Below are 26,037 nucleotides of genomic sequence, written 5' to 3' on the forward strand. Positions count from 1 at the left end.
AATACACAACTATTAAAACTTGTGCAAAACATAAATCTCATGATTTCAAGAGAATCGAAGAAGTGCCACGCTTGCTTAAGAATGCCAACTTTGGCTGCAACACCTGAGAAGCGGCGCTTTTGGGAACAAGGGGTCGCAAAAAAGTGGGAGACCTGAACCTCCAGTAAGGACGTAACTGAGCATACATATCTAAGTCAGTAAGTATTGAATTACACTAAGTAGGTGCTAAGAATATGTGGCTTAGACACGATGACTTAATCAGCAATGTTTTTTTTTTAATGACGATTACGCTTTTGCTTGTACAAGACTGATATATTACGATATATATTTTATCGGAGGGATAAATATATCTGTTTCTGTATTGCCTAATCTAAGGCTTCCCGAACTAGGGGTCACGAACCCCACAGGGAGACATGCAACAAATTTTAGAGTTGGCAAAAAGTACATCGATTTCCCACAAAGTAGTCTATCTATTGCACTTTTTTTTACTTTTAATTCGAAACAATTTTTAAAAGTAGTGCAAAACATGAATGAGTTTTATGGGTTGGCAAAGAATATACTAATTTCACACGAAGTACTATATCTATTGTACCGTTTTAGACTTTTGATTCGAATACAAAACTATTAAAACTAGTGCAAAACATAAATTTCGAACACAGGGGGCCGAAAAAAAAGGGCAATGTGAACCTCCAGTAATGACTGAATTGAGCATAAATATTCCAGTCAGTGGGTATTGAATTACACTAGGTAGGTGCCAAGACTTTTGTGGTTTAGACACGATAACTTTATTTGGCAGTGGCATATGGGGGGCGGGTATCAAATTTTAGGAGTCGCAAAAAGCAAACCAATTTCACACAAAGTACTATATCTATTGTACTTTTTTTACTTTTGATTCGAAACAATTATTAAAGTGGTGCAAAACATAAACGAAATATAGGAGTCGCAAAGAGTTCATACACTTTCAGAGTGAAAGAACATGAGATGACATCACATAAAAAATCGTCATCCTTTATGTCTGAAAGCGATGTTTTTAATATTGTTGGTAGTAAACCCGCCCTTTATATAAACGATGCAGCAACAGTATGTCAGCAATGGTATGACAAGAAATTATTTTTTTCCATTTATTCGGGAATTCTGAGTATTATATTTGTTAACAACTTTAGGATATTTTAAAAATAGAATTGTTTTCTTAAAAAGCTTAAAACACCATGGCGTCTCTTCAAATCGCATTTGTGCTTCTAAGGAGAGAAAACGACAACTTTGTGGTATTTGGAACACTTTGACATGCTCCATTAAACATTTGAGTTGCCGTAAACAAATGCTCGATTGAGTTAGAGACAATCTGCTTGTTTGTGGTAAATTTTGGCAACAGATTCCATTTCCAAATGCATTTCAGGTTCGATGTGGGCCTATGGAATGACTTGCTGTTTCTGTTGCCTAAACGACATAATCAAATGTCAAATTATAGTCCACTATTCAGTTACAGTGCATGGCCATATACAGTTGACTATTTTTATAAAGGTTCCGCCATAATTGGACTGAAGTGAGCCTACGGACAATTTCATAAAACAGTCAATTTTCAGTTTCACCCAAATTTTGAGAAATATGCTTTCACAGCAACAGTTTTTACAACAACAAAACTTTTACAACAAAATGATAAGTCCAATATTTTTAAAGTTTGCTTTTGAAACACGATATCCCTGTTCTTACATTATATTTCCTATCCATTGGCCGATAGGAAGGAAGTTCATATTAAACCTATTTCCTGAATGTTCGATAAGTAAGAAAGGAATTTCCTTAAATCAGTGGAAAAAAATCAGATACAGACGTCCGACGGTTACCAAAATAAAATGATAATACTCATACAAACAATGTTTCGAATGATTCGAATACATTTAAATTTAAAAGACATCTTCAGAATATATTCCAAATTATTATTTCTTCCCCGTTTTCTAATCCAATATAATATACGATTCTTTGAAATAGTAACAAATGACGCCACATTCCTACGCGCCCAAATTAATGATTAACTTTGATGAACTAACTCTGGGCAGTACAGGAATGTGTGACATGGCGGTAATAAGGACATATGATGTCAATGACAACAAAACAACTAAAGTATATAAATCTGATTGGATCGGCAATTATGAAACGGCAAGATTCTGGCTCATCCAAAACTAATAGTAGCGTTGGACCATTCCAAGCAACTGTGGAATTTCATAGATTTTTTAAAAGTGTAGTGAAAGTAATTGTTTTTTGTTTTCATGACAAATAATGCTCGAAAATTGGGGTCCGATCCTCAACCCTAGGTCCCTCCGAAATCAGGCCGACATATTGGGTCCAGAAAAGCGAATTTATAGTCAGATAATACGGTAACGCATTGACATCCTGATAATGATATCGGTAGAAATGGTTTTGCTTCAACGTTTTAAGTCCTAAAATTTAACATATAACATACTATCGTATATGATCGCGAATAGACCGAGTTTAAAACTCAAAAAAAAAAAGTTGCCAAACTAAGAGACCGTCTTATTCGCGCATAACTCAGATAGCACCAGAGTATTCTGGGATGTATTCCAGTTCGCCCTCCACTACCACACCACGTTTGAAAATAACAAATAAGTAATCATCCAGTTAGGGTTGGAAATGATTTAAAATTTGAAAATCCAGAGCAATCTGCATTCTTAACCCTAACCCAAAACCCTAACTGGACAATGTGAGTATTCATATATTAGTGGGAGCCATAACTGGAAAAGATCCAATTTCTGATTCAGATGCAAAAACTTTAAACCCCATACAATATATATTTGAGTTTGGATTCAAATTTTGGTGCTCCCGAAGTATGCGAACCAAGATGGCGGACATCGGAACGTAACATGGGTAACAGGTTAGGCGATAATTTTTTTTCCAGTTTTCGTTATTTTAGTCCTATTATCAGTTCGAAGACTAGCCAAGAGCCTCCCGTAGTATTTATACCTAAAATTATGGCCTAACCCTAACCTAGTACACATATTACATTCCGATGTCCGCCATCTTGGTTCGCATACTTCGGGAGCCCCCAAATTTTAAATCAGAAGTTGGCATTGTCCTAAAGATATTTAGAGAGATAGTTTTGGGGATAGTATAGAATTTTTATATTTATCCCCTAATGGGGGAAAGACGATGAGGCCGCTCAATATTATGGCAAACCACCGGTGATCGTACATTTGAACTCACGTACATTTGAACCCATGTGTATATCCGCGGGTTCAATCTATATGCGGGTGCTGAAACCCATGGGTTAGGGTTAGTATGTTTTTAAATATCCGTGAAACAAAAAAAAATTTTCATAGATGCAATAGCATGCAGGTGCAATTGTCGTGGGTTCAAATGTAATGGAACCCGACCCACCACCTCTTGTACGATTACAAGTCCATGTTGGGTATGAGATTGGCTAGCCAGTTATTTGTTTCAAATGCATGGACTTGATGGTGGACCGACCAGTTGTAACGTGAACAACCCTGCGACGACGAGGAAGCTAGCAATCCCTGTTTTAACCTTCAAGTTGCTACAACATTAAAAAACTTGACACATGGTATTATAGAGGGCAGATGGCAAATCCCGACTGACATAGCAGTAATTCAATTTACTTGATACCAATACCCAGTAAATGTCGGGCCTTATCTTATTATAAACTTGAAACGGTTTTTAACTAAAATCAATACTTGTGAATTTCAAGCTCTGTTTGAATGAAGATTTCTGTTAAACAATCATGATCACGTTTTTAATAACTTTAGTCAAAAACTAAATTTATTATCTCAATAAAAAAATCATAATGGGCTGTATACCTAGAATTAATACTTTCGAGCACTGCTTAAATCATGATTTATAAACCACACCATGACCAAGTTTAAATTTTTATCTTACTGGAATATGAATTTGATATCTATAAATTTGAACTACTTTTGTTTCAAATGATTTTGAGTTTTGCTAAAATCATGATATTCGAACTCTGGAATTAAGTGTCAGCCAACCATGACTAAGTTTGAATAATTAAACTTGATTTGCTATTCTATCTAGGATTAATACTTGAATATTAAGTTCTAATTAAATCAAGATTTAATTTCTCAACCATGACAAGTTACCTAGTAAATTACAAGCTCTGGTAAATCAAGTCCTTATTCGATTACGAGAATTAGAATTTATTGCCCCAACATAAACAGGAAACACTGTATAACTAGAATTTAGTTTCAAATTATTTTCAAGGTCATAGAGAAAGTTCAAGGTCATTTACCAATGTCAAATTGTTGACATGGCAACTAATCTCTAAATCTGTGATTACATGAACTTTGAATTCTAAACGTGAAAATATTTTAATCTTAAACCGATAATAGTAAGAAATGGCAAATATTTTCAAAATCGAAGCCAGAGAAATCCAGCTAATTAAAAAGGTGGGCTTTGCATAAAAACTAAACCAAAAGCCCAAAACATACTTTCTGAGTTTTATTAATGGCCAAATTATCTCTAAATATGTAAATGTAGTTGTTTGTTTAAGAGCATGGCTCTGCTCATGGCAATTCGGTAGAGGGTATCTTCAAAGGGTGTCCATAAAGTCCTTTTACAATTTTAATTTTGTTATGAAGTCAGTTCGCAATATATCTTAACCAGGTTTGTTGTTTTTTAATCATTAACTGTTCAAGTATTTTTACTTCATTTAATACATCTGTGAGGGCCAAACAATATATGGTATCGATAAACTCTCTTCGCCAATTATAAAAAATTTCAAACCCTATGGACACCCTGTTCTATAAACATAGAACTTTATGTAACATTTCACAAAAATACAAAGTGATAAATCATATCATTCTATGAAGAAATATATCTGTTTACCGAAGCAATATAGCCTTGGGGTTTGAAAGATATAAATATACACCATATCTGAGTTCATATCAAAACTAATAACTTAATGGTTTTATTTCAGAGTAAAATTGGTTTCGTTTTACTTTTTCGGCTCAAATTTCCTATTTGGAAATGTTTTTTTATCTGATATTTTTTACTTTATTATCCAAAATTTTCAGATGGAAATTCTCGATGAAGCCAGCATTTTTGTTCTATATGAGATTTTCACGCCCATTCTACAAACAAGGTAGCTAGTTTGAGCAAAACTCATTTTAGATAATTTTAATCTGCGTTTTCAAAAATATTAATTGCATTTTGCCTAATTTTCACATAGAGATAAATTTAGCTATGTGGTTCTATATTCTCATATCTTTACTCCAAAGAAGGCTGTTCAATATGCCACTGATATCAAATTTTGAGTAAGCAAAATGAGTTTACATTAAGAATTATTTTTGTGAAATTCGCCATTCCTGAGTGAAATCGTATCTCATTCGCTACTTCCAAAATCAAAACTTAGTTACATCATTATTAACATTATTTTTTTTTGTTAAATACTTTCTTTAAAAGTAATCAAATATTAAACGAATTGTAGGATAGGAATTCCAGGACAGGGGTTCTCAAACATTTGGTGTTATGGAGCCCGTGAAAAGGTTGACTATCATTTACAAAGCCCCCCCAATAAATTTATAAAGCAAAAAAAAAACATATTGTTACGGTAGTAATAGTCGAAAAGTACTTCCCGATTAATGTTACTTGGTAAATTAAAAATACTTTATTTAATGACTCGAATGTATTCATTGTTGCTTTGAACAGTTACTAAATAAGCTAATGTCAGTATTTTAATAAGTAAACGAATAGCTCGGAGCCCCTTGGTTTCTATCACGAAGCCTCGGAACTTCATGTGGAACACTTTCCAGGGTACAATAACATTTGGTCAACATCCATATTGACAGGCATAAGTGCCATATTAATTTTAGATGAATACAATATAAACTTACCGGTATCGGAGCATAACTGAACGATATCCTTGAAGCTTTTTTTGTTTCGTATTCTGTAGACTTTTCTTCTGTTTCATCATCAGACGAGTCATGCTCTGGTAATCCCGATATTTCGTAATAATAAAGACCTTTGTCATCTGTGAGAATTGGTCCCGTATCTTTGTCTAAAAGATTTTTTTACTTTTATTTACTGAATTAGAAATAATTTATTTCTTAGGTCAGGGTGGGGGGGGGGGGGAACCTTTAACACAGGAGGGCCGATACAAATAACTGGTTGGAACTGTGAGCCGCACATTCATATTACACAGGCTTTCTAGTAGTTGCACAATACTTAAGGTTTTGAACTTGCGACATACGTTGTTCGCTTCGCACAAGCTCAGATAAGGGGAATTACTCGCACATACTAGATTAAAGTTAATTAAAAACTTCGTGGCCCGCATACCATTCAAAATTGACACTTATCCATGGGCCGCACAAGTTTTCGCTGTGGATCGCATCTAGCCCGAGAACTGCAGGTTGCATACCCCTGTCTCACTCTTAGGTAATCAAAAATCAGATAATATGAACTAGTGAACGCTGTCCCTGATTTTGGGTGAGGAAGTCTGACTATTATCAAAAAATGTTACAGAAATATATTTGTGGTTTAATAACGTGCAATGAGACATCTGACTGAATCCCATAAGAATGTCTTTAATATTAACCTTGTTCGAACATTCTGAACTTCATCATACACCAAAAACAGGAATATAGGGAGAGGTAATTGTTTTAAAATTAAGCAAAAGAAAGTACGCTTTAAATAGGAATCTCTACCTATGTCACTTGGTATGTATGTATATACATACTCGTAATTCTACAATATAATTCATTACTGTACAGTTTTGAGCGATTTCTTTTGCGCTTTTGCGCTTCAAGCGACTATTTTTCTGAAAAAGTAATCCCACCCACGGCCCCCTACAAAGAACAGGTTTGGCAATAAATGATTTTTGTTTTAAAATTTAGTCAAAATAGCTGGATGTCCTGCTAATGATGAGGCAAACCATTTTTTTTGGCTAATGTATGAGTTTTACTAATTATGATTTTTCTTAATATTAGTCGAGTTTTAACCAGAAAAATCCAAAAAGTTAGTTAGTCCTGAGTAACCCGAATTGATATAAAAACACATCTCATACCTTCCTTTTCATTATCACTCTCAGAATCTTCCCCGTCTGTGTCAGGTTCTCCCGGCATTGTAGAAGCCATGGGTTGTTCATATAATGCTTCGTTAACCTGGGAAAAATATAAGAGATAAGAATTGAAAGCAGACATTTTAGGTTGGAATTTCAGGATTCAGGATTTTTCATATATGTCTTCGGGGAGAAGAAAACAATGAGACAGCTAACAAATATGACGTACCAGGACATCTCCTACCCCTTATCGAGAACTAAGTCATCTTACCTGATAACTAGTTGGTCCATCATCATCAGATTCAGCATCAGTGTATCTGATTTCATCATCTAAATCCTGTTTTGGTTCTTGGTCATGGATGAACGGACTTTCTTTTACAGGGCTTGAAATGAGCCTCAAATCATCACTTGGTGTTTCGATCGATTCATTCAATGATGCTTGTTGAATATAAATCGAAGTTTCTGAAGCGTCACCTGCGTTTTGACGGTTTTTCTCATTCTCTATTTGTTCGCGGCGTTTTTGTTCGCTGTCGTCAGTGCTTTGTTTGTTTATTATATCATTCTTTTGGTTCGCTTCTTCCCCGAGACCAAGAGCCTTGAATACGCTGGTTCCGAGAGGTGATTGTTGCGACATTTCTGATCTGTAAAAAGTCAACATATGGCTTACAATCCTGGTTGTTTGGATCGGGGATGTTCAAAACAAAAATCAAAAACTTGAAGTAGAGTGAAGTTTTTTTTTCTAACCAGTAAAAAAATTAATTGAGCATAAATTAGGAGAAAATGATAATGTACACAATTTACTGGGGACGGAAAGTCACAGGGGAACCAAAGCTGGTTGTCGAGCAGACATTCATCAATCTGAATCGGTTTTGACATTTGATTGAAACAAACTTTGGTATATGCGAATCTATTTTAATTTATTAGGCAAATCCGTTTTTTTCTTTTTAGAAGTATAAAGTTGGGCACCAGGGGGGCGTAACCTTTAATACAAGAGGGCCAGATACAAATAACTAGGTGAAACCGCGGCCACACCTTAATTTAACATAGGCTTTCTAGCCGTTTACAGGCACAAAAATTTTGATTCTTAATCCTATGACATGTGATGTTCGATTCGCACGAGGTCAGCTTTGCAACGCAAAAGAATTGGTATTACTTTCATGTACCAGATTAAACTAAATTGAATTGAAAACTTGTTTGTGGGCCACAAACAATTTGAAATGGGTACTTCTCTGCGGATCACACAATTTTTTTCTGTGAAGCGCATTTGGCCCGCAGGTTGGACCACCCTGTTTCACATATTAATTTAAACTGCTAATGCAAATCAAAGCCATGGAAATGGAGACGAATCTCACTTATCGAACAGTGAATCAGATCCTGCTGAAAGTCCTGATGGCCTTGATGTCCGTTGTCTCTGATTCTCATCAATATGTTGGGCTGGCATTCTTGGAACCTGGAATATGTGAGGATAGGGTTTTAAAGCTACCAGGGCGTGCGTATAAGGGGAGTGTCGTACCGGCCGCTCATTTTTGAAATGTATAAAAAAAAAGTATTTTTTGTATCGTACATCGCAATTTTCGCAGCTTGAAATGCTTTTTAGACTCTCAAGACTGATAAAAACTCATGCTTGCTGGACCTGCTAGCTGTTCTAACTTGGTAATTAGAAATTTCAGAAACTCCCCTGCTTCTGAAAATTACTTGATTCGTCCTTGATGTTTTCCCTGGGAGAGAGGAAAACCTAGGCTTTATCCTTTTAGAAATATGAGGACCCTGTGAGGTTTAGCAAGGTTTATAATATAACAAAATATGCTTTTTGTGGTTATCATTCACAGACCAAATATTCCAAACCTGAAAATCCCATATTAAATTTCCAAGATACGACAAATTAGAAAGATCCCAGTTCTCTTAGGGAAAAATATAACAGCCCCTTACAAAAACATGTCTGCTTGCCCAGAGCTTTGCCTGGAGCTCAAAAGCGTGAAAAAAACTGAGCAAAAACCAAAAACAGTCTTCATAAAGATACAAAAGCCCCGTATTCTTGACTAGAGCCTTTTTTGGAGTAATAGTAAAACAAAAGTCTCACCATATAGGTGATTAAAGAGCCTTTCTGCATACTAACACCGAAGTCAAGACTTCTTCAGACAAAATGTTCCAGAAATATATTTGTGTTAGACTATTATAGACTATTGTAATACTTAGAATAGTTATCTTCACTTTTTCTACGGCATCCTTGCATTATAGCCTACATACAAATCCACAGGCACAAAGGAATAGAACAAGGATAAGTAGTTAGTTTCGCAGAAACCAAATCATTATCACAACTTACCATATAATGTGGCTCTTCTTCTTCTTCTGCCGTTTTCTCAGCTTTAGTTTCTTCTGTTTTAGAAGTCGGCGCTAATTCCACAGTAGAGTAAGGAGAAGGTTTCTTACTATTTCCGTGAAGTTGGTCCTCGTCGCTAATTTCCACTTTTTTATTTCCCTTTTTAGTTTTATCCGATGGAATTGTATCCTTTTTGGGTGTGGAGTTAGCGCTACTATTCGCTAAATTTTTCAACGTCTCAAAAACAGAGTCAGTGCTTTCTGAGAGTAAACTGCTGTTTTCTGGGGATAATGTACGTTCTTTTGGTGATATTTTAGCATTTTCTTCAACTGTTTTTTTGTCGTTTTGGGCTCTTTTGGGTTCGTTTTTGACAACTTTCGTGCTGTTAGTATTGCTTGCAAATATAGGTCCAGAATTAGACTTGTCTCTGTCTAAGTTAGGTGATCCCATTGCGTCCATTAGGACCATTGAGTTGGGTCTAGGGTGCCTCAAAACGGGGGTAGCAGGCCTTTTGAAAATTCCTGAAGACGGCCCGTTGAATTTATTGCTCTTAGAAACAGTCTTATTTATTCCTTCTGTTGATTTGGACTTTTCTTCGAATGTTGAAATGATGTCACTAATGTGACGACGGTCTGTTTTGAAAATAATTAATCATATGAATGACAATCGCAAGGTAAAAAAGGGGTGCAGTATATATGCTTTTAAGCAGCGAAATTTTTTATAATAGGGCCAGCGTTCATCATGAAAAAGGGATGTGGGTCATGGATTTACTGACAGATTCTTTTTGAAGTACAACCCTGCAATGTAATGTAAAACAGTAAATTTCTTACTAGAAGGTGTGGTGGGGGCGTGTTCACTCGCCTCTGAATTGATGTTCAAGCTAGCCTGTGACGGAGTGCGCTCCACAACTATCACATCTTTGTCTAAGATGGTGTGAGCGTTCGGTATGGAATCGACTGACACACCTGGTATTAGAGATAAAAAGATGCTGGTTAGGTCACAACATGCAATGGTTAGGACACCGGCTTTTAACCAGTGGGCATTGACCCAAAACTAGATCAACTAAAAATTTACTTGAGTCATTTGCTTTTTCCAGAGAAACATAAAAGTTACTCTTTCTATTTTCTAGTCAATTTTATGCAGCATCCATTTTGATAAGACAAGTCATGTCACAATTTCAAAAACTTACTTGGTATTTGAACATATCTTGGAGTAAATTTGGCAATTTATTTTCTAGATTTTAGTCACTCGAAATAAATTTGGAACAGCTGCGCTATGACATCACAGATAAAAACCTCCCAAATAAATCTTCACTCACAAACCACCGCAATACCTTGTTAGTCCAATGCCTCATTCAAAAAATTTTTTCAAATTATTAATAAAAATTTGAAAACGAAAGATGCAAAATCTCGCAAAATAAGAGAAATAAAATAAGCAAACCTCGTGCTAAATAATGGTTTTGCCCTCTTCTAGGCTTTCTTCCCATACGATCGTATTTTGGAGAGAATTCACCTGAGAGTGAAGATTGAATTTCACCACAAATAGTAGCATAAACATGCAAGAAGAACTATAAATACGCATAGAGCCTATTTACTGTTCGTATTTTTTTGGCTAGCAGGAGAGGATTTTTGAATTTATCTCGAAAGTGAGGAAGGCTGATAGGCAGCTTGTGGACAGAAACCTTTGTCAAAGGTCTAATTGCCGGTACCAGTCTAAATTGGGTGTGAGAATAGTTAACCGATTCATCATTTCAGATAAACTTGGGTGACGAAAAAAGCTGTGACTGACCAGTCTTTATGTAAATCACTCTATGACAGCGAGCAGTCTCCTAAAACATTATTTCCCAATCTCCGGAACCGGAAACCCACACAGGAAAATCAGCGTTATAACAGAAAGTGTATTTCCAGCGATCAGCGAACCAAGCAAATTAAGTATTAGAGTAGGTGCAAAAATTTACAAATTTGAATTTTTTGCACCGATGTACACCTAGTCTTATACCTATCAGTTTCCAACTTGAACTGAATCAATTCAGATTATGCATAGGATTTCTAGATCTTATCTGGCAACCCTGACATAATGAATAGAATTATTGAGAAATTAGCTATGACAGCATTTAAGATATCCTTGAGCATATTAGGCATAAAAGGTTACCCGTCACTTCGAGCGACCCTAACTTATCTACTGAGCCAGAACACTCTTCCAATTTGAAAGTGAAAACAAGCATGAGAAGCAAATGAGTAAAATTTTTAAACAAAGCAATTCAACTTATTTTAATTACAAAAATAAGAAGCCTCAAAAAATATTCACCAATAAACAACAGAAACAAAGCAGAAATAAACCGAAAAGAAAACTAGTATTCACTAGGGCTTTGAAGTCAATTGAGTTCAGAATGTTTTATTGATACTGGATTCGTAATAGTATCTTTAAATGTCTGGAATCTGAATTTTATTTTTGATAATCAAATTCAAAATTTTCAGAAAAAACACTAAAACTTTAAGGTCAAAGTCAAGTTTTCAGTCACCTAAAGAGAAGTCTCATTAAAGCAGGAGGGTGCAACCTGGGTGCGGTGCACCTTTATCTGACATAGGCTTTCTAGGAGTTGCAGCAGACACAATTTTAGTTATTGATCTTGTGACATGCATTGTTCGCACAAGCTTAGTATAAGACTCATTATGTGCTTTGCAAGGCCAAAGGATTAAAATTACTTGCACATGCCAGATTGAACTAAATTATGAACTTGTTTCGGGGACCGTAAACCATTCCAAATTGGAATTTCTCCGCAGGTCGCACAATTATTTCTTGTGGACCGCATTTGGCCCGCAGACTGTAGGTTGCACACCCCTGTATTAGAGGCAGGACAATCATCAGTGGAATAATGAACACATCCATAACATGAGGCACCGTTGAAATGAGTAGAGAAATGAAAATTAAATCCTATTTCAAGCGTAAAACAGTGAAACAAAGAGGCACCCGAAAAATATAAATATAAAACTTACTACTCTCTGTAACACTAGATACAGATGATTCAGAGACTTTTCTTTCTCGACTTGTTGACACCCATGGTGGTGACGAACCCACTGGGCTCGTAGGAGAGGTTGTGACTGCATTTGAACGCTGTGATTTTTGGTGCGATGCTTTAGTGCCCCCCGCAGATTCAAATATCTAAAAAATCATAAAATTAGTAAAATGCGGGAACACTAACATTTATTGAAAGTCAACTGCAATATCAGCAAAATTTATTCAAAAAGTATGGAAAGTACAGAATAACGAGTAAAGCAAAATAGTTGAGATAAAGATTGTTTCGATTCATTTTCTATTTTACTTCAGATAGTATCCGTAGCTGAAATGATGTCCGACCATCAGATGTAAAATGTTCAAAGCATAAAATTTATAAATGAAAATAATAATAACACCACCAAGCAACTGTCACTTTTATTCTATGTATATTGACTTGTATTAAACTAAATTTGTTGTATATTAATATGCTAAAAAAACATTACTATATTAAAAGTTTGAGACTACTTGAAATACACACTCAAGATATATTTGAGAACAAAAGTATGGCCCTTCAGGACAATGAGGTTGTAAGTCGGGATACCATACATAGATAAATTGATATTCCTTCCTATATCCTTCTAAATTATTTTGAATATTCGATGTAGCTTTTTGAAGCAAAAATCAAGATATGTAAATTTTAATTTAGTTTACAAAAATAACAGCTGCTTATTCAGAGCTTTGTTCAAGTGAAAATATGAAAAAAAAACTTCATAAACGAATTCCGGTTTGGTATTTGGCTTTTCATGTAACATTATTAAGTATTTGGAGAAACGCCCTTTCCCTCAGCAACAACAACAGTACTCCTAGAATAATGGGTACTCCCGAAGAATGTCAACCAAGATGACAGACACCGGAACGTAGTATGTGTATCAGGTAAGGGGTACGCCATAATTTTATTCCAATTTTTCTTATTTCAGTTCTATTATGAGTTTGGGGACTAGCCAAGTGACACCCATAGTATTTGTACCTGCAATTATGGCCTAACCCTAACCTGGTACACATACTATGGGAGTACCCTAAAATCCAAGAAATGGAAAAACAAAGTTTCATATGGTGATAAATTTTCACACTAGATTAAAACACAAAGGGACCATTCCAAATCAAGTTATTGAATATAAGGAGAAAGCGTAGAATTTTCCATGATAATAGAAGTCTACGTGAAATATAAACAATCCAACAATTGGACAATGTTTTATCCCTTCATAAATTTATTATCACACAAGATTAAAATCATGGACATTCGGAATCAAATTATTAAATATAAAGGGAAAGAGTTAAATATTCCATAATAATAGAAGTATATGTAAAATAAAAATAACTCAACAAATGGACAAACAAAGTCTTATCCCTTTCATGAATATTTTCTCACACCAGATTAAAATAAGATTTGACCTTAGGGCAAAAGATTATTGTTACATATAAAGCCTAATTTCACGGATAAAATGAGGCAACTTTGGTTAAAAAAAATATGTGAAGAGTAAGTAATAGAGGCAGAGACCTTTTTGAATATATTTTATAAATTGGATTTTAATACAGTTTGTCTATAATAGCAAAGATTATCTTATCACTGATTCAATTTTTATTTTTATTTTTTCAGTCGACATCGTTGAAAATTAGGAATGAGCCTATCCTGAAATACCTTATTGAATAGTTTATATTATAAATGTTGATTTTTAATACCATTTTCTTACATAAATCTGCATTTTTTGGCATTATTTCCAATCAATCGAAAATTTCCCTACCATTGATATTGTTACCCATTCAAAAGCAGCTTACAGACATGTTAATTAATTAATATTAAAGAATATGCCAAGGTTAATAAAAAATAAAAAACGAACTTTCCAGATATTGTAATTCAGTTCAATTTTATATTTCAACATATTTTTTTATGGATTAAATGAAAAATTAGAAATATTCGAAAGGTCCACATTAGGGATCTGAAAGCACCATCTAACCCTTGAACCCTTATTGAACAAATTTCAAATATTAAATTTAAATACTATTTTCCCACATTAAAAGATTTATGCAATATTTTTCTCAAAATTATACCTGTTTTGATCAAAATTTTGTATTCCATCGAAAATGCCTACCATTCAACAGATGAAATAACGTTAAGCTTAATTAATAAAGCCACTCAAATTTAGAAGATGTTTGAATATATTTAATGGAGTAAGTATTACTCCATGTAATATCAAAATCTTAGTCACCCTAACTGGGATAGCAATGCTTTTCATAAACCTATCATAAACCGATAGAACAATACAACTTAACTGACAGAATTTGGCCACCGCAATAAGGTAGGCATTATTCTGGCAATTTGCAATTAAACACGCACCTTTTTTGCAGATGAAAACTTTGCCCTTCTGGCTTGAATATCAGCTAATCCATTACTAGTTCGTCCAGAATGTGTTGCCGGTCCGTCCTGCTCAGCCATGTGGAGAAATTTAGATTTAATTCGAGAGACGTGAGAACCAAATGAATCGCTGTAAAATAGAAAAAAAAGTTTTTGTTTTTGGTGAAAATATTGAGAAAAGTTGACACTATTGTGTTACAGTGATATCGGTATAGAATGCCGGTCCTCGACCAGTAGCCAGGGCCCACTGCTAGGCCACAGGAACATTTTCAGGTGGGCCGTGACTTATTAAAATTGCAAGAGTTGTTGATAAATTTAGTTTCGCTTGTGTGATGCGTCACTATAGTTTAAATTTTGATTCCAGTAGCAATAAACGATGCTGCTGTTGTTGTTTTCTGCAGATTAGTAATTTCTCATTCAAATTAATAAAGTGAAAGTATCTTTATTGCGGGAAGAATTTTTTGTTTTCCTTGTTGTTTTAGCCTGGCAAGGAAAAGTTAATTGGTCACAAAATGTGGGCCATAAAAAAATTATTTGATAAATAGATATAATTTGATTTGTGTAGCAATGAATGATGCTGTTTTTGAAAACTGAGTGGTAATTTTCGTTTTCTCTTTGCCCACTGCCTTGCACAGGGTGTACGAAATTACGTAGACAATGATAAAATGGATTGATTCTCGTCCTTTCATGAATGGAAGCTCTGTACATATCAGAGGCAGTATTTAGTTAAAAAAAATTGAAAGCCTATACCAGCCTTGTGGCTTGATAATTAACATTATTATTGGCATTGCATGATCAAGTCTAAAAAACACTATTCCAACATGCGCCTAATACCACCAATTATCAGCGTCAAAGTAAGCTAGCATTTGAAAACAATGCCATGAAACACGATACTGCACAAGTCATTAACCACAAGGAATGTTACATTAGGAAGATGACTCCACTTGACCTATTTTTCAAAGATGCTTTTTTTGTTCAAAGAGAGACCCACAACTAAAAGTGGAAAAGTGCTGATGAAAGGGTTGCAAGTTTGTTCAAAGAAAAGACCTGTGCCCTAATAAACTAAAGGCGGAAAGTACTAGCAGTTTTTTATTACTAATTACACTATAATACTATGGCATGAGCTACATATAGTTGCTTTTTATATAAAATAAAATAAGTTTGACCAAACAAAGTCCCCGGCCCTCAACTAAAAGTGGGAAGAGTACTGGAGGATGAGTTGCAAGTTTGCTCAAATGAGCTGCAAGTTTGCTCAAAACAAGGTCCCAGGTTCTCAACTAAAAATGAAAAGAGTAGATAGGTGGCAAGTTTGCTCAAAGCAAGGTCCTGACCCCTCGACCAAAAGTAGAAAGAGTACTAGTAGTTACTGCAAAGGTTTGAATAGACAGATTAGTTTTTCTTTCCCTATATTTTAAGAATTAGTAACAAGATATTATATCGCATAAGACAATGAACTACGATGGAACGCGAGCAGACACAAGTAATTACTCACCCCTGTATACAGTATACACATGTATATTTCTCAGTCAGCTAAGGCCAACTGCTTTCAAAACAAATGCACAAAACACTGTTCCTAAGGTAAATGCCTTACTAAACAATGATAAGGAAATCTGGGCCTATAATTTGAATATAAAGATATTATGTCCCATAAGACGATGAACTATGAATGAACAACAACTTGAAATCTCAGTAATAAGCCCACACAAGATGGAAGGAAGTGATCATGTCAACACTATAATAGCAAAGGCTCTCAACGCAATGTTTTCACAAAACAATACTGTGTCTTGTAAAGTATGAAGGTGGGTTGCGATCAGAAAGAAGTCAAAACAAAAAAGTGAACAAACGCACAGCATTTGACAAAAATTCAAAAATATTTTTGTGTAAATTTATGATCATATCGAATTTTTAAATAACTACTCTAAATAAAAGGAAATGGGAAATATTATATGTGAGTGTTAAATTAGAAATGTTTCCAGATTAAAGAATTGTATTGTTAATTGTTCTTTGGCTGAGAGCTATATACTCTACATAGCAGTCGTATATCAATGAACTGATACTACAACGAGAATATCGATCGGAGACCGAAGATCGATTGAAACTGCAGTTTCGATTCATGACTCTATAGTGACACTGCGTGTCCCATCACTAATTAATTAATAACTCGCTTATTATACGATATAATTCATCCAAAATCAATAGGCTTCTGGTCCAAGATATGATGAATGCACATGCAAAATTTGGAGCAGATTCAACCACACCTTCGTGAGATATCGCGTGCATCTAACAGACAAACAGACAAATTCCTGTCAACATACTTACCGATCTAAAGATCGATAAGTAATGAACTAATACTACACTTGTCCCGCAAGTACATGTTGCACAACCGAGTCTTTAGCCTATAAGATTTGATACATGTATCACTTTTTTCTACTACGCTTATTTATTGCACTGATGCTAACTATCAGAGACAAGTAAACATATAATGCAAGTGGCTTCTACTTAGCTTCTTCATAGAAAAGTCTGTAGCTAATAAGATTTGGTAAATGTATCATGTATCTTTTGCCATTTTAATTTTTTATTGCATTGGTGCTGTAACTATCAGAAAAAAATAAAAGTTCATAGCAAGTTCATAGGTTTCTATTCATAGAAAAAACAGCCCAAGTAAAGGCAACATAATATCAATTATTAGCAATGCTTCAATATTCTATACAGGACACAATTTATACGGGGTTTGAGGAAATGAAAAATTTATTTTCATCCATGGCCCAGATGAAGTATGTCTATGTAGACATTTGGTATGTTGAATTACCTATATCGTTCGATTCTTACCAGTTTTTGCAATATACAAATTAGGTTCCATTACATTTGAACCCACGTACATTTGAACCCATGACAATTGCACCTGTATGCTATTGCACCTATGGAATTTTTTTTTGTTTCACGGATAGTTAAACCCATACTAACCCTAACCCATGGGTTTTAGCACCCGCATATATATACGCATGGGTTCAAATGTACGGTCACCCACAAATTACACATATATTTCTACGTCAGGTAAGGCCAACTATCTTCACAACAAAGCACACAACACTGCTTCCAAGAAAAATGTCTCACCAAACAAACTAAAACTAGTAGCCAAAATGACAGCATCCCTTCCAGAGCCTCATTCCAAATAATAAAAAAAACTGGTCAAAAAATTAGGCTGTCCTTACAGCAAATGCACACAGCACTGTACACTGTCTACTAGCATTGTAGCTAAAATGGCAACTTCCCCTTTGCTAGGAACCCTTTTTTTCAACACAATTATCCAAGGCTAAATAACATGTTCGGGCCATATTAAATCAGATTATATTTCCCTTATTTATACACAAAACAAGCTTGGTAATTTATGACAAAAATTTTTCCAACATGTCATTAAGTTTAACTATCCATCATAAAACATGGTTTTCAAAGTGTTACATTTCCTCCTAATTTGTTGTAAAAACTGTTGTAAAACCGTAAATCTTGTCCAATTAAAACCTAACTTGTTTGAACAGATGTAAAACTTATACGATCTATAATTAGTAGGATGAAATAAGTACGACAGCTATTCCAACCTGCTTGTTGCTGTAGGTGTAAAAGTCAGAAATACTGAAACAGTACGTATTGTGCTAAAAACTATTAGACATTCACATGCAGATGCATGTACTACATGCAAACCACACATGCCAGTATTACACCAAAAAAAGACCTTTTTTTGGAAAATGCAAGTGCAAAGATGACCAAGAGATTCAAAGGTGTACACTAACGCTAATTTACTTCGTAAAACAGAAAAAAAGGAACAAATGAACAGGTTTCAAAACGAGTATATTTTTAATTTCATTTTCAAAAGGTTAGGGTTAGGACATAATTTTATTCCGATTTTCCTTATTTTTGTTCTATTACAAGTTTGGGACTGTCTTTGTTAGCCAGGTGAATATACCCCCTGCTCATAGGTTTCAGTCCTATTATACAACCTCCATATTGGTACACACACTTCTGGAGCGGCCAAATTGGGACATCCCCCCTCATCAACATGCAAATGGTCACATTCAAAAGATTCAAAATTTCATTTAAGAATATTTTGATTAATCATAAAATCAAAAAAATTTACCATATTTACAACTAATTTAAAACGCATCCATTTTTGACATCACTGGCCACTAACACACAAATGCTCACATGCAAAAGTTAATACAGGGTGTCCAAAGGATTTTGCCAAATTTTATAGAAATAACAATTGCGAGTTTGAATAAATTTTATTGTATGATAAATGAGAACTATGAGCACAATAGGAACTTTTATAAATAAAGTCAAATTTTTTTTTTAATTATTACTACTATAAAATCAAAGAATATATTTGGACACCATGTATATAATATAGCTATTGAACAAATTAAATTATTTCAGAAATTATGAATTCAATATATCTAGTATTATTTCTGTCTATCGTATTACAGATTTCAACTCAGGTATTCCTGACACACAAATGCTTTTATTCACAAGAATATATATACTGTACCAAACCCATAGTGTATATTCATTAACATACCTACCCTACCTTTCCCAAATTAAGATCAAAAATCTAAACAAACATACAAATAAGTCTCTTCTGTATTTGTGAGCTTGGAATGTGAGCAAACATCCTTAAGATAAACAAGCTATGTATTCACATTCGTTTCATATATAGAATATAAAAAGTGGTCACTAAAAAAACAAAAAATTTGTCAAACATCTACTTATTTTTATAAAGAATAACTTTAACAAAGTATTTTAAGGCGTAATGTTATGCTACACTCATAGATGCTAAAAACGTTGTCCGTGTACTTTAGAGCAGTGTCATAACCTAGCAAAATAGAAATGGTATCACCCCAAAACTTAACAGAAATAAAAGCTATCGAAAAAGAAACGAGTAAGCATTTAATTCATGATCTCTTCTGACTTTCATATTTTCTGCTTTTCTAGCGACCATCTTGTATATCCAAAAATTACTTTATGTAAGACCCTACTCACTGGATTATATGCTATACATGTAATATAAATTGAATGGTATCTCTGTGATCCATTGACGGCCTATTATATGTCTGGATTTACAACATTACATCATCAAAGCAAATAGATAAATAAAAAAATGAGAAATTGCCTTGGGCGGAGAACTGAAACTGAAGAAGAAATGGAAAAAATTGTTAAAAAACAAAAATTATTGGTGGAACTAACCCTTGCTCTGGGCAAATAAAAAAACCTGTTATCCTCAGTAATTTTTTTCCCTTTTTAAATTAAAATCCAAATTTCGTTCAACTATAGCTACGCTGTAAAATTAGACCAACACTGCTTCTACCTCCAGCAAGTATCTTCAAATCTTGTAACCGACAATAAACAATGAAGTATCAAGACCACTACCGGTATATAGGAGGTCACTTTCGCAAATTTTCTTCTCTAGAAATTAGTGCGCCCAAAATTTCAGACTTCCTCAGACAAACAGTTTACAATGGTATAAAAATAACATCCTTGACATTTGGTGGTCTGACTTTGGCATAAGTGTGAATCACTAAATATAAACTCAAAATTTTACCCCATGTAATGTGAGTAATTTGAAATACAATTTGTTTTGGATATTTCTGGTCTCAAATGACAAATCTTTATATAAAACCATCTAAATTATTTTTTAAATCAAAAATTTACTTTAACAAATATTAATATTTCTAAAGATATTCAAATACTGATGGCCCAAAAAGAACAGATTTCAAATATTTTCATATAAGTGTTCTGAAATACCTGAAAATGAGCAATAAATAATCACCGTTTACCTATCTTATATGGAAATTTTCACGTGCTGTGCCCCGGAAGTCTAAACCACTAAACATAGGCTTAGTCTCAAATTGTATCATATAATTAGAGTCGAATAAATATAAGTTATGTAGGGAAGTTACTTTTATATTAAGCTACATTTTGTTTGGCTAAATTTCTCATACGTCATCTCAATAGAAATTCAAATTCAAGGGTATATACCAGGTAATCATTTCTTATTATGGTCATTGGTCACCAAGGACGCAATCGAAGAAGTCTAAAAAGTATGGTTTATTATTGACTTTTTGGTCAACGGACTTGCATGAAGAAAAATAGATTGTTTTTCAGTTAAGCCACATTTTGTATGGCTAAATTTCTCATACGTCATCTCAATAGAAATTCAAATTCAAGGGTGTACACCAGGTAATCATTTCTTATTAATGATGGCTAAGGAAACGATGAAAGGAAGTCTCAAAAAATATGGTTATTATTGACTTTTTGATCAACGGACTTGCATGAAGATAAATAGATTGTTTTTCAGAAAAAAAATGCCTTATTCCCCAGTTACCGAACCCATCACATTAAAATTTTAGTTGCTGGGAATATGGGGTGTCCATAAAATCTTTAAATTTTTTCAAAATTGCAAAAGAAATTTATCGATACCATAAACTGTTTTGGCCCTCACAGATGTATTAAATGAAGTGAGAACACTTACTGATTAATTAACAACAAACCTGGTTAATTAAGATATATTGAGAACTGACTACACATCAAAATTGAAATTGTAAATGGACTTTATTGACAACTTGTATATTCTGTGATTAAATTTATCATACATGGTCTTCAGAAACTCAAGTTCGAAATTATAATCCTAATTCTTATTATTGATTGCTTCAAAGGCAAAAATATTCTCACAAAGATAAGGGCTATCGCTACTAGACTATAAATTATTTAGTAAATTATTAAAAAAAACTTTTCATTTACTTTCCATTTACTTGAAATTAACATTACTCAAAGATGGACGACTGATAGCCTGAGCAACACTCTGAGTGAAACCATTTGCTTTATAATTTGCAGCAGTTTTGGATTAAAATAAATCTCAAAAGTCTAATACCTTATCTTTTTCAAACACATTAAATTTTATCTAATTTCCCTGCCCAGAGTTGCATGCAAACACTCGATGCCACATGAATAAGTGTAGTAGAGATAGTTGGAAAAAAATGAGGAATCGCAATACTCCAGACAACACCCTCATTGAAACCATTTAATTTGAAATTCGCAGCAGTTTTAGGTGAAAATATCTCTCAAAAGGCTAGTACTCCATATTTTTCAAATTCTGACACCATGATCTGCATGCAAGCACGCTGGTACTGCATAAATAACAGTAGAAGTTTGTTAAAAGAAGAATTGCAATCACTGCTAACAAAATCTGAGTGAAACAGTTTGGTAGAAAGTTGAGCCATCGGCCTATCTTCACATATACACACAAATTACTTTATTACACGGCTCACAGGAAGGTCAGGGGCGAACATTTTGAAGGTGAAAAGGTCATCAAGAGAACAGTCACTGGCTACAACAATGATGTTTGTTCTTGTCTACTAGACCAGTTTATGCGCGTATAAGCCAAATTTTAGTGCAATCAGCGCTATGAGAGTATAGGCCAGTGGTTCTTAAACTGAGGGGCACGCGTCGTAAACGTATATGCAGAAAATACCTTAAAGCGCAAAGAGCATACGTTTAGTGCGTGTTTAATTTTACGTAAAACTTAAGATGACTTCACCAGCTATTGCAAACTGAGCGGAAAAAAGTATGATGTATGATGACCAGTATTTGTGTATGGCTTTATACATACGACAGTGAAAGGCGAAATTGAACCCTGATGCGTTTTATGCCTAAGCAATCTGAGCAATGACGCTATGAGACCAACACTCTTACAGCGCCATCTTATAATAAAGCAACCTGCCCATTACAAAAGCATTTTTCCAAAGAAAAAAAAAGGGGGGAGCGCGAAGTTCATAAAATTTTTCAAAGAGGGGCGCGGCTCAAAAAGTTTAATAACCACTGGTATAGGCCAATAACCCATTAGTTTGGCCACCTTTTTTAGGTTTTAAACTTGACTTATATGCGAGAAAATATAGTAAAAATCTTATTAAAAAAAATTAAAACTGAAAGACTAAATACCTGACCTGGCCCAGTAACAAATAAAATCCTCTGTTAATCTGTATATGGGCTTTCCTCTCCACATAGAGAAATTTTACACTAATACATTGTTAAAGACTATTTCTGCCACCACATCTTTCTCTACCTCTGACATGGGCAAACTACGCCCTGCGGTCCAAATCCAGCTCGTTCGGTACTGCAATCTAACTGTTTCAGCTAAAATATAACTCAAGGAATTTGTTGAGATTGTGATTAAATCAAATTTTGGGACAAGGTTTATTGCTTTCCACCTTTGCTTTTGTAACACTGTAAATATTGTTCATAAAATGTACCTTTTTACTTCACACTTAGGTGGGCCAGTCTAGGTGGGCCCCTGGCCCAAAAACCCAACCCCTGCTCTAGCTGGACTAAGAATTGAATAAATCTGCCACACAGAAAGCCTTATCAACAGTGAGAACAATGTGTTGCCAAATTTAAAATATCACGACTTACTGTGGGTAATCAGTATTACAGGCAATTTTTTCTTCCTGTAAGAGACTAACTAGAAAACATGCATCGTTATTAAAGCCATTCTGACACTATGATTAAAACAAAACTGCTATACAGAAAGCCATTGCCTTATGAATGAATATGAACAGTGTAAATAGAAAGCAAACAACAAAAACAAATAAATTGAATCGCTTTCGCTTTATTAAAATCTCTGTAAACATATGTTCTAATGCCTGATTATTTTGACGTAATCATAGAAAATAATAGTTTCATTTGAGTCATATTTGAATATCAATGCTTTTTTATACCTCATGTCAGCTAAAATCTCTTGAAAATCTAGGAAAGGATAAGACGGTATAAGATGAAAAGGCATAGAAAAGTAGACAAAATGGATTAATTAATTAATTATAAGAAACCATGGCCCCTTTAGCACCCAAAATTGCATCTTATGCTTCGGTCTTGTTCAGAATTAATTTGTGAAAATCTTCCATACAAAAAGTATAGCATTTGTCTTTCCCCACTTAACATAAAAAACTTTATACCAGACTATCTCGCTCAACACTCAAAAAACAACTAAACAGCCAACTAACAAATTTAACTTTGTTTAGCATCAAAACTTTCAGAAAAAGTTAAATGAAGCAACTAATTATATACGAGTTGGAACCAATTTTAGCGTTTCCGTAAGCTGTAATTATACACTCTACAGTCTTAAGTTACGTCGCCTGTTTGAGGCTGAGACTGTTAATTATTAGAATTCCCACATTTTTCTCTTTTTCAGTTAAAAGAAAGAGTGAACCAAAAACAAAGTGCTCAAGTGTTTAGAATAGTATGTTCAAAATGTTAGTATATGTAAAAGGGTGGTATCTTTTGTGAGAAAAGTAAAGCATAGATCAAATTTTGCCATGAATCTATTTGACTTTCAAAGCTTACTCTTGACTAAAAAAAATAGCTGTATCAATCTGCTCAAGGATTCATATCTTTCCCAAACCTGATCATACCATGGAACCCATATGCTTACACTAACAATTTGTCTAATAACAGAACATACCAAGGGTTGAAATAAATTTTGGTCTTTCTACAGTTCCAAAAATGAGAAAACAGGTTTTTAGTTCCATTGTGAAACTTTAATTGCTCAAAATACCCATTATACTGAATAAAATATTTTACAGTATTCCCTAATTCAAAAATTACCACATTAAATAAAAAACTATGACTAATGCTGAATTGATTCGAATATTCCGTTAGTTTTGAGCATCATTCCTGCTACACACGTCTACGGTATTCATTTAAATTCTAACCTGACAACTCACAATTAAACTTCTACAAAATGTACTTGTTGGTATATCTAATTTAATAATACATCTAATAAATGGCTGAAGGGCATAAATGTGGTGCCATGAGAACAGGTATTATACGTGATGCTTCTTGAATGTTTATAATACAGAAGGAGGGAAGGTAACCACAGGAATTTGATAGAGTAGGTACATGGCATGGCAAAGTGATTTCTATTGAAGTCCCCAGGGTTAGCTGAAACTGAACTGATGAGAATTACCGGTATTACAAATACAGGGAGTCCTCGACTTACGACGTTGTTCCGTTCTTGAGAAGCGGTGTAACCCGAATTTCAGTGTAAGTCAGAACATTATACTGTACAGTACATAAGTTACTCTATACATATCGAACTGTATTGTAAAGTATGGTACAGTAATAAAATACACAAATAATGCAAAAAGTACGATGTAAATGACGAAAACCAATGAGCCCAAAGCACTGATTTTCTTGATCACAATGATCCAGTTTAAGGGCTTAGATATTACAGTACAGTATTATCTTTTATATTTTCATGCGTTCGTAACCTCGGAACAGCGTTATGGAGTTCGCGTTCGTAACTTCGAAACAGCGTAAGTCGCGACCGCCGTAACCCGAGGATTCCCTGTAACCAGTTGTTCTCAACCCTTTTTCTTTCATGGCCCACTTTGAAATGTAAAACGACATTTTTCTGTATCATACAATCCAATGTTTCGTAATTTGAAACACTTTTTAGACTCTCAAGAGTAAGACTCTCGGAAAACTAAGACTCTAACCCCAAACCCACTAGTTGTTATCGTCTTGACAATTACAAATTTCAGAACACACCTTAGAAAATTCCTGCTACACCCCTGTTCCGGAAGCTGAGGGAACCCCTGTGTAAAAGTATATACTAAAAATATATAGAAAAGCAAATGACAATAATACTATACTGACAAAACAAAAGTACTATGAAAAGTTTAATAATAGTGGCTAAACCTAATTTGGTTATATTTAAAAAATATACATACAATATTGTAGACTCTAGCATTTCAATGTAAACTTGTGGAACTTGGCTGAAAATAACTGCTTTAATTCCTGCATAGGATGTTATTCTTTTTACAACTAGAATCTGAATTCTTATAGAGAATTTCATTGAATTATTTACCGGTATTATTAATTTCAAAATGAAAAATATAAATAAAATCATGTGGCCTATTGAAAGTTTCATTTAATAAACTCGATTAATTGGTCATTCATATCTTCAATACTGTTACTAAAAGAAACATTTCTCACAAATCAGTTCTTTTAATGTTATTTCCTCAACGAGCAGGTTCACTGGGCAATATCCAAATTTTGTGTCTACAAAGCCAATACTCTACCAGAAGCACTTTGATAAAATCTGAATCATCGATATCCATCCTAATTCAATTTTCTACCAAACTGCAACCGTTCAATAAAGAGAAAATCTTTGCCGGCCTGCTAGTGATCATTCAATATTAATGACAAACCTTGCGAGGTAAATCT

At 34.2% G+C, this 26,037-nt stretch overlaps 1 protein-coding gene across 8 annotated transcripts in view; it reads right to left on the reverse strand.

Annotated features, from left to right (window-relative positions):
• LOC120330485 (uncharacterized) overlaps window positions 1-26,037 on the reverse strand; it is a 74,170-nt gene that overhangs the window by 38,244 nt on the left and 9,889 nt on the right. For 6 of the 8 annotated variants that reach the window (XM_078118838.1, XM_078118832.1, XM_078118836.1 and 3 more), the window contains 9 exons: window positions 14,752-14,899; window positions 12,356-12,521; window positions 10,800-10,871; window positions 10,190-10,324; window positions 9,363-9,991; window positions 8,392-8,489; window positions 7,311-7,680; window positions 7,046-7,142; window positions 5,877-6,040 (listed from right to left, as the gene is read on the reverse strand). In XM_078118838.1, coding sequence (XP_077974964.1) covers window positions 5,877-6,040; window positions 7,046-7,142; window positions 7,311-7,680; window positions 8,392-8,489; window positions 9,363-9,991; window positions 10,190-10,324; window positions 10,800-10,871; window positions 12,356-12,521; window positions 14,752-14,899 — 1,879 coding nt within the window. The remainder of the gene's footprint in view (window positions 1-5,876; window positions 6,041-7,045; window positions 7,143-7,310; window positions 7,681-8,391; window positions 8,490-9,362; window positions 9,992-10,189; window positions 10,325-10,799; window positions 10,872-12,355; window positions 12,522-14,751; window positions 14,900-26,037) is intronic. The other 2 variants (XM_078118833.1, XM_078118837.1) reach the window with 2 other exon arrangements.

This window comes from Styela clava, chromosome 12, assembly GCF_964204865.1.
Source record: "Styela clava chromosome 12, kaStyClav1.hap1.2, whole genome shotgun sequence".
In the NCBI taxonomy this organism is placed as follows: domain Eukaryota; kingdom Metazoa; phylum Chordata; class Ascidiacea; order Stolidobranchia; family Styelidae; genus Styela; species Styela clava.